General features: G+C 39.5%; 1 protein-coding gene across 2 annotated transcripts in view; it reads left to right on the top strand.

Moving 5' to 3' along the window:
• The window catches only part of LOC126254760 (UDP-N-acetylglucosamine--peptide N-acetylglucosaminyltransferase 110 kDa subunit), a 156,917-nt gene that overhangs the window by 29,913 nt on the left and 112,308 nt on the right, over positions 1 to 14,696 (top strand). For both annotated transcript variants that reach the window (XM_049955338.1, XM_049955336.1), the window contains one exon: positions 10,153 to 10,396. In XM_049955338.1, the coding sequence (XP_049811295.1) occupies positions 10,153 to 10,396 (244 nt within the window). The remainder of the gene's footprint in view (positions 1 to 10,152; positions 10,397 to 14,696) is intronic.

Below are 14,696 nucleotides of genomic sequence, written 5' to 3'. Positions count from 1 at the left end.
TGATTTTGCCATCTATTGCAGTTCTCCACGGACCTGTTTCACTGAGTGGCGTCTCAAACGATGTCTTGATTTTCTTTACTCTGAAGCATCAACAATGGCTTTCACTTTTCCACTGACAAAACCGTCTGTATGAATTTCTGGTGACGCAAGTGGTTTCTGCCACCATCTTTACATCTTGGACCTGTTGCCCTTCCATTGGAACTATGAAATTCCTGGGGCTCATGCTTGATAGGAAACACTCTTGGTCCTCCCATGTATCTTACGTGGCAGCCCGTTGTACGCGGTACCTCAATATCCCATGTGTCCTCAATGGTATTTCCTGGGGTGCTGATCACACTACTGTCCTTGGTTTGTACCAGTCACTTGTTCATTTGAAACTCGACTATGGGTGCTTTGTTTACGCATCTGCACACCCACCCTCTTACGCCGTCTCAACACCATTTGCCATTGTGGCATCCGTTTGGCCACAGGCGCCTTTTACACCAGCCCGGTTGAGAGTCTGTATGCTGAAGCTGCTGAACTACCCCTGTTCTACTGCCATGACTTTCTTCTCGGCGGGTATGCATGCTGTTGGTCTGCCATGCATGGCCACCATCCTATGCGTCCTTCTTTTATGATTACTTTGATCATCAATATGGGGCTTGTCCTTCTTCTCTGTTACCTCCTGGAGGCCGCTTTTGGTACTTGATACGGCAGCTTAACTTCACATTACCTGCACCTTTCCCGGTGGGTGTGAACCCTTCACCACCTTGGCTTCATGAAGCGGCCCATGTTAATTTTGGCCTTCATTCGCTTCATAAGGATACTACTCCAGCCTCAGTCTATCGCCTTCAGTTTCACGACCTTCGCATGGAACTTCGTAATAGTACCTTTGTATACTCTGATGGCTCTCGGACTGACCGCAAGGTCTGGTGTTTCTTCATTATTGGCACTCGTGTCTTTCAATATCGGCTTCCGGCACACTCCTCAGTATTTACAGCTGAGCTCTTCGCCTTGTATCAGGCCATGGAGTACATCCGGCGACACAGCCGTTTTCAATTGTGTCCTCTGCTCAGACTGACTCAGTGCCTTTCGAAGTCTGTCCACTTTACACCATCCGTCCCTTAGTGCAGCAGGTCCAGGAAAACAGTCAACTGCTTACTCTTGGTGGAGCCAGTGTGATGTTTCTGTGGGTTCCTGGTCATGTCAGTCTGCCAGGAAACAAGGCTGCTGCCAAAGCTGCAGTCCTCCTACCTCACCCCGCGAGTACCTATATTCCCTCCGATGATCTCTGTGTTGCTTTTTGTCAGGAGGTGGTGTCCCTTTGGCATCACCAATGGTCCTCCTTTCACAGACATAAGCTCCGGCTTACTCAGCCGCTCCCAGCGGCTTGCACGACCTCCTCTCGACCCTCCCGTTAGGAGGAGGTTATTTTAACTCGGCTGCGTATTGGGCACTGCCTTTTCAGCAATCGTCATTTGCTAATTGGCACTACCCCACCAGTTTCTATACATTGCACTCAAGTTTTAACTGTCCGCCACATTCCTGATGGAATGTCCATTTTTTAGCCTTTTAAGTTCCCGTTTATCGGTCGCTTTAGCAAATGATGCCCGGGCTGTCGACCGCGTCTTACTTTTTATCCACCAAAGCAATATAGCGAAGGCCATTTAATTTTTAGTTTTGGACCTCTGTTTCTGTATGGTGTCTTTTTTAGCCCTTTTTCCATGTGCCTGTTTTTAGCTTTCTTCTATTGTGTCAATTGGGACTGACATATAGTCATGTTTTAACTCCTCTCTGTCCTCGTGTTCTATAGTTTTGACTTGGGCACATATGACCCCAGTTGTTTTCGCGTCCTAAAGCAAAACAAAACCGAACCAAAATAATTGGATCCTTCTGTTGCCCATTTGCTTATATGTAAGTTCCCCAGTTGTACCGTAATCATCAGTGAAGATGTTAATCATGCAACAATTGCTTGGCAAAATTACAGTTTTGTTAGTGGTGGGTGCAACTAAATGCTTTCTCTGAAAACTACCTACAACAGTGTGTTAGAAATCCCACTCATGATGACAATATATTGGATCTAATGGCAACAAAACAAGGCAGGAGCATGTAGACGAACTCTGGCTCAAATTTAAGAATAAATAGTTGACCATGCACTGGATAGGTGCATACCTGCATACCCAGTAGAACAATTCATAATGGTAGGGAATCTCGATGGACTACAGTCCCTGTAAAGAAACTTCTAAAGAAACAGATTACTGCATAACAAGTGTAAAACAAAGTGTAGGGCTATAGATATGGAGATGTTGAATGAAACATGTTTGGCTGTCAAGAGAACAGTGCACAATATCTTCTGAGACCATTGTAGCAGAATATTGTCAAGTGATCTTTCACAGAACCCAAAGAAATTTTGGTCATATGTTAAGGCTGTTTGTGACATCGAAGCTAGTGTCCAGTCCCTAGTGAATAAGACAGGAACAGAAATTTGTTTTCCAAAATAGCTTCAGGGCTGACTAATACCACCATTCACCTAAACAATAGACTCGGGCTTGAGAAATTGAGCCCCCTCCCCCCGCCACTCATATATGATAAATGTAATAATATCTGTTAATACTAAAGTGAGGAGAACAGTCATAAGACAACAGAAAAAAGTTACAACAAAAATTTTATAATTTTTAGTAGTCAATCATTACTTGCAATATGAACTTTTCTGAAAAATCCTTATCAGTGTGGTGCTGTTTTTGAAACTCTGTTACTCCTTTCAACCTATTCTTTCACTAGTTTAAAATTCTATCAGAGGCAAAAATAAATACGAGAGTTGGAACTTAAATAATGGCAACTACTTATTCACAACTGATACAAGAGTTACATGTTTGCACCTGTTAGGGCTTCAAAGTAGTGACCATCGTTGTGTAGAACCCGTTGCCAGCGATGTGGAAGGTGTAATATACCGTTAGCAGAGCCTGTTCTGTTGATAGTGCGAACGGGGCAGTCTACTGCCTGCTGAATCTCTGGAACAGTTCTGAAGCGAATGCTACGAGGTGGTTCCTCCATCTTCAGAATCAAATCAAAGTCACTATAACTTAAGTCTCGGAAGTATGATGGATGGTACAGTACTTCCCAGTCCCATCGACTGAACAGAGCAGCCACAGCTTGCGCTGTATGTGCCAGTGCATTGTCGTGCAAAATGATGGTTGGGTTGTGCAGAAAGTGTCGCCACTCCTTTCGCAAAGCTGGTCACAGGTGATGCTCCAAAAACTAACAGTAATATTGTGCATTGACAGTCTGCCATGGAGGAATGTAATGCATTAGGATAACATCATCACAGCCGTACACGAGAAGCACCATAACTTTAGACTGCTCCATTCACACCATCAACATAACAGGCTCTGCTAACGGTATACCATGCCTTGCACATCACTGGGAACAGGGTTTATACAATGCTAGTGACTACTTTGAAGGACAGTAGCAGGTGCAAACATGTAACTCTTTTGTATTGGTTAAGAATAAATAGTTGTTATTATTTAAGTTCCAACCCTCGTATGTGTGAAACACATTTTCTGACAGTAGGTAAAAGGGGTGTTTCTGAAACTTGTAAAAACCAAACCTTTTGGGTTTTTGCAAGATTGTTTTCACAACAATGTTGTGTTCCTTACCAAAGTAAAGTACAGCTCCAGAGATGTAAAGTGATGCCATAATCAATTTTGTAACTGTAATAGTTTGATTCTTCTCGTATTCACTTTTATGTTGGTATCTTGAACATTTTGGCGACCCACCTTCTTTTTATGGAGAACACGACCTGTTTCATAAATGGCGTATGCCAAGCCGGAATAGTTGGCCAGGACAGTGGTTGCCTTTCATACCGTGTTTGAAAGTTTCATTGCTCGTGGCTATCGATTGTTGTATTTATGAACCAGGCCACATATTGATCTTTCTTCTTTGGCATCTTCATTTTATCATGTTTTAAAACTCAATTTTGCATAAGAATTGCATCACCTGGAAACAAAAAAAAAAGCTTAGAGTTGTTTTGCCCCAGGTTGAAATTATCTAATCATATGTTGAAAAACATTGTTAATATCTCGTATAGTTTAAGTTATTAAAATGTTAAGTTGTAAAGACAATTTACGGAATGCCTGTGCATCCACTGTGCCCCACCCTTCTGATCAGAGATTTCTTATTTTAGTCTGTGTTTTTTGTCATACATACTGGGAAAAACCTCAGAAGTAATCTTGATAACATATATTGGGCTAAACTACTCAGTGTTACTTGCGGCATTCTCCATTTTCTACCTTAGTTTAAGATTGTCAGACGTGGTATTGTGGAGAAAAAGAAAAGAGATAAACAGCAACAAACAGTGAGGTGAGGTGGGTTGTACAGAAAACATGAAATGAAATGACCGTGTATAAGAATTCCTTGGTGGAAGATGTAACCATTACTGAAATTAGTGCTTTGTTTCTATTAAACTACTATATACAGTATTGTGCATGTTGTAAAAAGGTTCGTCCCGTCTATTTCCTCTGATGATTAACACAACTCTTGATTCTATGCTTCTTATTTGCAAGGACTTTATAGAGATCAGTTTTTGCATTGGCATTGGTTGTCATTGGTACTCTGTTTTGGTTTTTTTTTTCCTTTAGTTCAGGGCACTGCAGCTCTTTATGTCTGAAATCTGTTTTGCCTATAAAGTTTTAAAATTAGATACAAGAAATTTGATGAAAATTACTGCCTGAACTAAAAATGTATTTTGTGACTTGCTTTTGAAGTTGTTAGCTGAAAAGAAATGTTGGTGTACAAGGTGATATGTCATCAGATTAGGGCATCTGTGTGGGTAATTAATAATCGGTGAAATTTTTGGTGTAACACTGCAGAACAAAAATCGAGAAAGTTGATTGTACCCTTACAAATTAGAATTACAGGTGCCACAGTATTACACAACAGCATTCACATCATAGTAGTACTTAATAGCTGTATATAACATGCCTGTTTTATAAAATGTAATTTTTGTAAAACAGAGGATGCGATACATTTAACTACATCCAGTTATTTTCTGTAGTGGAGATAATTTAGTTGGTGTAATTCACCAGCTAGAGGTGTGTGTGTGTGTGTGTGTGTGTGTGTGTGTGTGTGTGTGTGTTAGTTAGTTACCGAAGGCTTCGTTGGTTGACAGCTCACTTTGAGTTCGTTTGTTTGTGCCTATCTGTGAGTAGCAACTGTCCGTTTTTTAATATTGGTACGTTCCAGCCTGGATTTTCCTGAGTTTGATTTGGAGTCATAAGTCACATTTTTGTGTTTCATTTTGAGAAGCATATAGCAACAAAAGTGGAGGACTGATGGTCTGTATAAAAGCTACACATTACAAAACTCTCAGCAGTGTGCGTGAGCAATGATACTGTTGAAGTAATTCCTTGCTTCATCACCATCCACTCCTTGTCTACTTTCCCCTTCACCTTTTTGTCTTTGGTGCCAATGTGATCTACAGTATTTGTTTCCGTACCTCACCCAGAATTTCCAACACCTTACCTTTCCATTGCTCACTAAGTAACCCACAATTTTCAAATGGTTTTTAGATTAAAAGTTTGTGTTTCATTGCCATAAGTAAAAACTAGTAACACACATAGACCGTAAATTTCAGGTGCTTCGGAAACTTCATTTTGTAACACTGTTTAATCCACCAAAGGCTCTCCTGTCTCTCCTGCTGCATTCCCCTCCTGTGCCACCCCCACACACCAAGCAAAAAGGAATTGTTGTTTCAACTTCCCTAATCAGAAACACTAATCACATTCAGTAGCTACATTTTTTTCCTTTTCCTTTTGGTGTACTCCTTGAATATTTGTTCAGCTGATTTCAGACCTACTTCCAAACATGCTCTATTCAGTTATTCCATTCATTGTTGATTGTTACTTGCTCTAAAGACAAAGAGGATAATGTCAGAAAAATTAAGGTAATCCAAGTGCATTACAAATACACATTCCTTCTTGGTTCAACAATTGAGTAGACAATGTTGCTCTATAGCAACACTAATTTCCAATGGCCATTTTATGAGCAATAAATCTGCTGCATTTTAATTGCTCTGTTGAGCTGCTGGTTGGCACTTTTTTTTCCTTACCATGTCTGTAAACTGTCCAGTGCAGGTTCTTATCAATATAAATATCCAAGAATCATTGAATATTCTGTTTAACTTGTTGAGTTTTCCCTTGTGCATTATTTGTAACGGTGCAGTCAGGCATAGTGCAGTAAGAATTGCTGTTTCCAGAGAAATGTTTTAAAGTTTCTTCATTAGGCTTGATTGTACTATTTTCGTCTTCAACAAGGATTACTATTTCAGCCTTGATGTATGATGGCAGAATCTTTGTGTGATAAGAATGGATCCAGTGGAATACCTGAATTGACTATTCCCCACTCTGAGTATACTGTATTGTTATGTAGTTTCCTGTGGTTTTTTAAATGTAATGATGCATTCTTTTTGTGAAACAGAATTAAAATTATGGGTGTCAGATTATAGATATGAAGGTCGGGAGTTTGATCCCAGCAAGTCCCAGAATTTTTACACATCACTCATTTCATTCACTACTGACAATTTTTTTTTGGTGTGAAAAAATTTGTTACAACAGTTCGACAAGTTCTAAAAATAGCTGTGGACAATGTTTTTGTATTTTAGTAATAGTATAACCTTATCCTTGGATTGATAAATGGCATCTTCTATAGAGATTGTTTCTAAATCCAGATTGAAACTGCCTTCTTTTCTAATAGATTTATCATCCATGCATACATAATCTTTGCAAGTATCTTCAAAGAGGTGGTGAACAGTAAGATTTGTTGGTAGTCTTAATGTTATCATGCCTGCTCACCATATATCAGCCAGGCAGCCGGCAGAATGATTATGATAATTGTCTTTGAGTTTGGTATTTAACGTTACATATGGCAACTGGAACATTTGTGTTTGGACCTTACAAGGGAACCTCCCCATCGTACCCCCCTCAGGTTTAGTTATAAGTTGGCACAGTGGACAGGCCTTGAAAAACTGAACACAGATCAATCGAGAAAACAGGAAGAAGATGTGTGGAACTATGGAAAAAATAAGTAAAATATACAAACTGAGTAGTCCATGTGCAAGATAAGCAACATCAAGGATAGCGTCAGTTCAGGAGCGCCGTGGTCCCGTGGTTAGCGTGAACAACTGCGGAACGAGAGGTCCTTGGTACAAGTCTTCCCTTGGGTGAAAAGTTTACTTTATTTATTTTCGCAAAGTTATGATCTGTCCGTTCGTTCATTGACGTCTCTGTTAACTGTAATAAGTTTAGTGTCTGTGTTTTGCGACCGCACCGCAAAACCGTGCGATTAGTAGACGAAAGTACGTTCCTCTCCAATGGGAGCCGAAAACATCTGATCGCAAGGTCATAGGTCAACCGATTCCTCCACAGGAAAACACGTCTGATATATTCTATATGACACTGGTGACGGCATGTGCATCACATGACAGGAATATGTTGTCGACCCACCTAACTTGTACACTTAGCGAATGAGTGAAAAGATTCTTCTACCTTGCCCGATTTAGGTTTTCTTGTGGATGTGATAATAACTCCCAAAAAAGTGATGAAAACATAAGAGTTTGCCACATAAACTGCAACAAATGAATGCAACAGTTTCACAGTCACACAGTTTTTCCATGTGCTCTGTCAAAACATATGTTTGTAACGTTTTCCAATTTTTTCCGTGTGTAGACCGTCATTTGCATATGTCCAAGCAAATCTGAACATGTCCTGGAATTTTCGAGAGCGAAGTTGATTATGTGTGAGTGCCTGAACTTTGATAATTGACACACGTCAATTGCTAGAAAATAAAAAAGTTAAAATTTTTAGTCGAGGGAAGACTTGAACCAAGGTCTTCTCGTTCCGCAGTTGTTCACGCTAACCACAGGACCACGGCCCTCCTGAACTGACGGTATCTTTGATGTTGCTTATCTTGCACATGGACTACTCAATTTGTATATTTTGCTTATTTTTTTCATAGTTCCACAAAACTTCTTCCTGTTTTCTCGATTGATCTGTGTTCAGTTTTTCAAGGCCTATCCACTGTGCCAACTTATAACTAAATCTGAGGGGGGTGCGATGGGGAGGTTCCCTTGTTAGAACAACTTTGCAATCTGAAGATGCTCCACAAACTAAACCACAACACAATAAATGTGTAATAATACACCTGAGGTGGTTTCCATAGTAAGTATCAATGTGTGTTACCACACATACAGCATATTTCAGCCTATCTGGAAATATGCCATCTGATAGTGATGTTTTGCGTGCATGCGTGCGGGCAAGTGCACACGCGCTCGCTGCTGAATAGCTGCGGATATGACGATCATTATTTTAGCAATTTACGCAAGAGGATATCAATCGTGTTGCAGTTGCTTTTGGGAGGGTTAATTACACATATAAATTATTTGGCAGAGCATGGAGTAATTAGAATTTGGCTGTATGTGTGGGGGATTGCTTCTTGTATGTGTTCTCTTGGTTTATGTCTTGAACTGTCCACATTACTCTTTCTTGTTACATTCAGGAAATGATCATAAAATGTGTTTGTTACCTGTCCACTATTGCTTACTATTTGGTCATGTTCTTAAAAATGTAAATCCTTACATTGCTTAAATGATTTTGCTGTTTGTCGTTTAACTATTTGTCATATAGATTCAATTTTATTATCTGAATTGTTGATTTAAGGTGTTACACAAATTAATCATCTTCGTTAAGACAGCACAAATTGTACTTTTAGTTATAAGAAATTAGTCTTCTGATCTCTTTGCTTGCCCTTAACAATTTCATACTTTCCATGCACATGATGTTGGAATTCTTTTTGTAATACATGATTTTTGTGTTTTATTAATGTGTGCCGCCGCTGCCCCCCCCCCCTCCTCTCTCTCTCTCTCTCTCTCTCTCTCTCTCTCTCTCTCTCTCTCTCTCCCTCCCTCTCTCTCTCCCTCTCTCCCTCTCTCCCTCTCTCTCTCTCCCCCCCTCTCTCTCTCCCCCTCTCTCTCTCCCTCTCTCTCTCTCCCCCTCTCTCTCTCCCCCTCTCTCTCTCCCCCTCTCTCTCCCCCCCTCCCCACCACTTTTAGCTAATGAATTTTACATCTGATTGATGACAGTGGGGGGGGGGGACACTGCACAAAGCACACACTTCATGCTACAGATACTGTGGGTAAAGGAAAGAAAGAAAGAAAAGAGACCAAATTACATGGAAATACAAAATATAGGTCCAACTGTGAATGTGAAAGTTACAGAGAACTACTGTAAACAGGTTTGCTTGTTATGCAAAGAAGCAGCCAGCTATCTGTTACCTTAATTACTGCAGATTGTGCAAGAGAAGATTTGTTATTGCATGAAGATGCAGGATTTTATATAAATTACCTACAGTGTCTTCCAGAAATGGCTATTATTGGATTTATGAATGCATGATGTGTGTTCTTTCGGACATGTTTGAAAGAACAGATAGCATGCATTCATATACTTGATTGCCTCGATGACCAAGGAATCCACCACCTTTAGCGCAAATGCACGTTTATGTCCGACCTCTGCGGGTATCTGGAAATAAGTGAGTGTCTAGGACATGGATGGGGAATGTGGAATGTGGTACTGAGTGGGAATGTGGGTTGCCTGGGAGGCAAGACCAAGATAGTCCACCCAGTTGTGATAAACATTGTACTCAGGGTGGGCAGTGGTTAACACAACTGCGTAGTAAGCAGGAGATACTAGGTTTGAATGCCGGTCCAGCACACATTTTTCATTCATCACCACAGGTTCTGTATCAAGTCTCTATGCAGCTGACATCAGTAGCCTCTTTCCTTTCCTTTCTCCCCCTCCTATTTACATAATATTATTGGGTTATTACATTTATTCTGCCGAACATGGTGGTCTTGTTAACTGAGAGTATATCCTGTGCTGAATTTTGTTAATGTATGTGTAACAGCATATTATATGATGGGTGTCACAGAAAAAGCCCTTCAGATTTTACTGCTAGTGGAATGTTTTTACAAATGTCTATCACTTATTTAGTTTTAATAAATTGGAAGAAGATTGTATGATATGATACAATATTTTGTAGCTTCTTCGTTTGAAAATTCGTGTAACATTAATTGACAGTGCTGTGATAGAATTCCCAGAATAATCTGTCTTCACATTTTCACAGATCAGCCCACTTCAGTACCTTGGCTATTAAACAGAATCCATTATTGGCTGAGGCATACAGCAATCTTGGCAATGTGTACAAAGAGCGTGGTCAGTTGCAAGAAGCTCTGGAGAATTACAGACATGCTGTTCGTCTTAAACCAGATTTTATTGATGGTTACATTAATTTGGCAGCTGCTCTTGTGGCTGCAGGTGACATGGAACAGGCAGTACAAGCATATGTTACTGCCCTCCAGTACAATCCAGTAAGTAATGCCATTAAACATTTTTTTACTGTCAGCCATTTCATGGATGTTTGAAATGTTTACCTGTCATGAATACTGTGGAATGTTAAAATTGAAAACTAGTGTAGGGTGCTGATGAGACAGTGCAGCAAGAAACAGTTGCAGAACAGCTTAGAGGAAAGGATACGTTTACAAAACAGACTTCACATCAGGGCGTGGTAGAGAGACAACAAATTGCAACTACATTAGATCATCAGCATACTGCTGATTAGGATGTAATGTGGTATAAAGTAAGCGCCCCCACCCCCACCCCACCCACCAAAAAAATCATTTATGAATGATTTTTGCACTCTCAATGTATTTTATAAACTTGAAAGAAATCTAATTGGTCTGCGTGTAACCTTTCTGCAGTATAATTCACTGCTGCAACCTCCAAGCTCTCTAGACAGTAACCTAACCAGATGGATGTAATTACTCTGTTTGGTTTGTGTTGCTTGGCATGAATTAAAATGAGCAGAACCATCAGGTGGATTATAAATTATTCATTCATTGCCTAGATTTCTGAGTGCTTGTTACACTCTCACAGAAATGGAAAGTATATTCTGTGAGTGATAACTAAAAATTATTGGTAGTGTGAAAAGTGGTGAAACTAAAGAAAGTTTATCAGCCTAGTGTGGTGTGCCTGAAGGAACAATCTGGGGAAGGATGAAGATGAGAATACACTCAGTTTTGTGAACACAATTGCAAGTGATGTCTGAATGGACAGAGAAAGGACTAAACTAGGAAAAGACAGTGAACTTTATGAATGCCTTTATAGATGATTTTTAATAAAGAGAAGTGAAGGTGTCACTTTCCAGGTCAGTTAATAATGTCATAGCTGAAAATTTTCACTTTGATTTACATGGCAAACAAAGATTTTATAGCTTCCGGCATTTGGTTTTCATTATGGAAATTGAATACGCCAAACGACCATGGACATGGAAGCAATGTCTTGCATGAGTGAATCTGCTTCAGTTTCGGGAAATTTTACACTAAGTACTGGTAGACGAAAATTTAAATGACTGTCAGGTGTATAATTGTGATGATGTGCCACTTATCACCAGTTGCTTCCAAATGGAGTTTTCAGGGGGAGGGGGAGGAAGCAGGAAGTCCAACGGGTTTGAAAATGAACAAACATAGAATAACCCTCCTCTTTGGCACGAATAAATCTGGCGGGCATAAGCTGAAAGCTCTTTGTATAGGTAAAGATACAAGTGCAAGATGTTTCCTGCGTGTAAACATGTCATCACAATTCACTTACAGGCAGTCAAGTAATGTTTGGATGAAGGGACATTTTCACCAGTTGGTTTCAAGGAGAGTTTGTTCCGTCAGTGAGGAAGCAATGGCAGTTTCATAAGCTAAGAGAAGCAACTCTACTAATCCTTGGATCACTATCTGGCTCATCCACCTTCTGAGGCATTGCAATCAGAAGATGGAAAAAGAAAAACACGGTTTAATGCCAAAGAAACATGATGGCATTAACCCAGCTGCTAGATCAGGACATCATATGAGCATTTAAGGCTCATTACTGCCATGAACTGCTCACTTCAACAGTAATCAGAGGAGGAAATGGGGATGTTCTTAAGTGTGTTACATATTCAGTAGGGCCGCTGTGGCAACACACATTTCCAGCCACTATTCAGAGTTGCTGAAAGAAGTGTTCCATTGAAGAAAATGCAATGAATACACACTGTAGCGACATGGATTTCAACAGCAGTGACATCCAGTCTGCATGTGATGTTCTACAGTGACATTACAATGCTGTTTGAAACAGAGTAGTGAAGCAGTGAAGGATGAGGATGATTCAACTTAAGAAGAAAGTATAGATGTTGATATCACTACACATGGAAATATTGAACAATATAAAGAAATTGATTACATGGATGGAGTGACAAACTAAACCATACCATATTGAGCTGTAGCTTCAGAGTTCGCATAATCTCCTAGAACATTTTTAAGAGAAAAGCATCACCACATCGGTCACCTTAAACTGTTTAATGCCTGTTAGAATGGTGAGGCTCCCGGTTCTCTTCTTGTCTACAGCTGATATGCATTCCTGGAAACGAATGGTTAATCTTGTTATTGTTAAAGAGGTCAGCACTGCGACATTAATGGATTTCCCACAAAATTCATCTAAAACACTTGCACACAAATTACTGACAAAATATTGTACACCAATGAAAATCTGTTGCTCTTGGGATTATAACACAGTTACCAGGCAGTGAACTGCATTATAATACAGATTTCATGTGGCCTGTATCTGTTAACATTGATGCCTTCATTTGTTGGCTGTAACACCTGAGATGCTATCATGCGGTGTCTGATAAAGTAAGTACTATGCATGTCCTATTTACAGAGGTTATTTTCAGATGTAAAACAGTTTGATCATACTATAGTATAAAAAACCACTCACTCTAAGTCATTTGCTTCTCACCACTCCCCACCGCCTCGATCCTGTCACCTTTTTCTCTTTGGCTGCACAAAAAGGCAGTTTTTTGTACTGTTACTGGTCACATTGATAATTTAATAAGCAAGCCTGTGTTCGTACTGTATAAATACAAAAATGTTTAAATCAGCCAGAAACAGTTGTATTAGAACTTTCACAAATTTTGTTGAATTAACAAAACTTATTGCTAGCAAGTTTTCTCCTAGTCTCCATTTTTTTAATTTTACTGTGTCATCTGAAATAAAGTAAATGTATTTTGTCAATGACAGGAGGTCTAAGATTCGCTTTTCAGTGGGCAAATTGTTACCTATTTACTCATTGACCTTGAAGATGAATGGAAACTTAGCCAGATTACAGCGAATTTCTAATTAATAATGTACTGACTGCAGAAGTTTTACAATATGGAACCTGCTGCTCTTGAATCTGAAAGATTAACCTCCATCCTTTATTTTTTTTAGAAATGCTTTTCATATATTTGGGCACTAGCATTGAGTGTGTGGTGATTTGCACAGATGCAAACAGTTGATAATATTTACAGTGAATGTGATCTCTGAAGTGCAGCATACCTCTCATAACAACCCAGTTGGAAACCATGTGGATGTTAAATGAACAAAAATACAATCATCAGAGAACATATCCTCATAAGTTGTTTTTGATTCCCAAATTTCGCACTTTGGTGGAAACTGTCTCCTTATGCCCAGAGGAACTGAGAGTAAACAATTAATAAGCTGTCAGTGGAAAATAGCTACAGATTGACAGCACTATACTTCAGTGAATAAAGTAATTTCAAGAGAAGTTGCTACTTACCTTATAGCAGAGATGCTGAGTCATAGATAGGCACAACAAAACGACTGTCACAAATATGCTATCGACCAATAAGGCTTTTGTTGAACACACACACACACACACACACACACACAACCTGCGGTCTGTGGCAGCTGTTGAGTGTGGTTTCAGCTGCCAGAGACTGTGTGTGTGTGTGTGTGTGTGTGTGTGTGTGTGTGTTCTGTTTTCAACAAAGCCCTTGTTGGCTGAAAGCTTATTTGGGACAGTCTTTTTGTTGCGCATCTCTGCTATATGGAAAATCGAGGATGGAATGTAACAATATTACGAAAAGAATGGTCGATACTCATCATTCTCTAATAATTTCAAGAGTATAGAAAAAGACAGACCTGAATTGTTACAGGAATGCAGTAACTTTTTAGACTTCATACATGGCGCTTGCAGTTGACCTACTGTGGAAAACTGGTAATCACTGTTCAGTGGTAATATGAATCACATACATCAGGATCATCCTTATTTTTCAACTTCCTAAGAGTTCAGCCCCCCACCCCCCCCAGTTTTCTCCGCTCAGCAAAATAAAGATCTGTGCAAAATTAAGGTCAAAACTGCAAAATAAGTTGTGACTAAGAAGTACTGAAATTTTCACTCCAAATGGTATTCTTCAGATAATTCCTGTTTTATTGAATCTATATGCAGTCACTTGAACACACTAGTAATGGATTTTGTTTGTTTTCTGTTAACTTAATGAACTTTGCTAGAGTATGTGATTTGCTGTTGTGGAGACATGAGAAAATGCAGAATATTTAAAGTGCAAACCATTCTGCCAGATTGTTACTTGCATTGTTATTATTAGACTTACACTATTACTGCTTGGTAAATTTCATTAGTAAAAATTTATATTTCCATAGTGTTACATGCTTGGTTTATTTACTTCATAAACAGCAGTCATGTTGTCTTTCATTGATTGGTTTTAAATAGTTGTTTCAAACCATTTGTGTGGCTGTTGCACAGGACTTCAGTGATGGGCTCACCCTAGATCTAGCTTATTCTGGT

The sequence above is a fragment of the Schistocerca nitens genome, chromosome 1 (assembly GCF_023898315.1).
Source record: "Schistocerca nitens isolate TAMUIC-IGC-003100 chromosome 1, iqSchNite1.1, whole genome shotgun sequence".
NCBI classification, from domain to species: domain Eukaryota; kingdom Metazoa; phylum Arthropoda; class Insecta; order Orthoptera; family Acrididae; genus Schistocerca; species Schistocerca nitens.
This window is presented reverse-complemented; position numbering and strand designations above follow the sequence as displayed.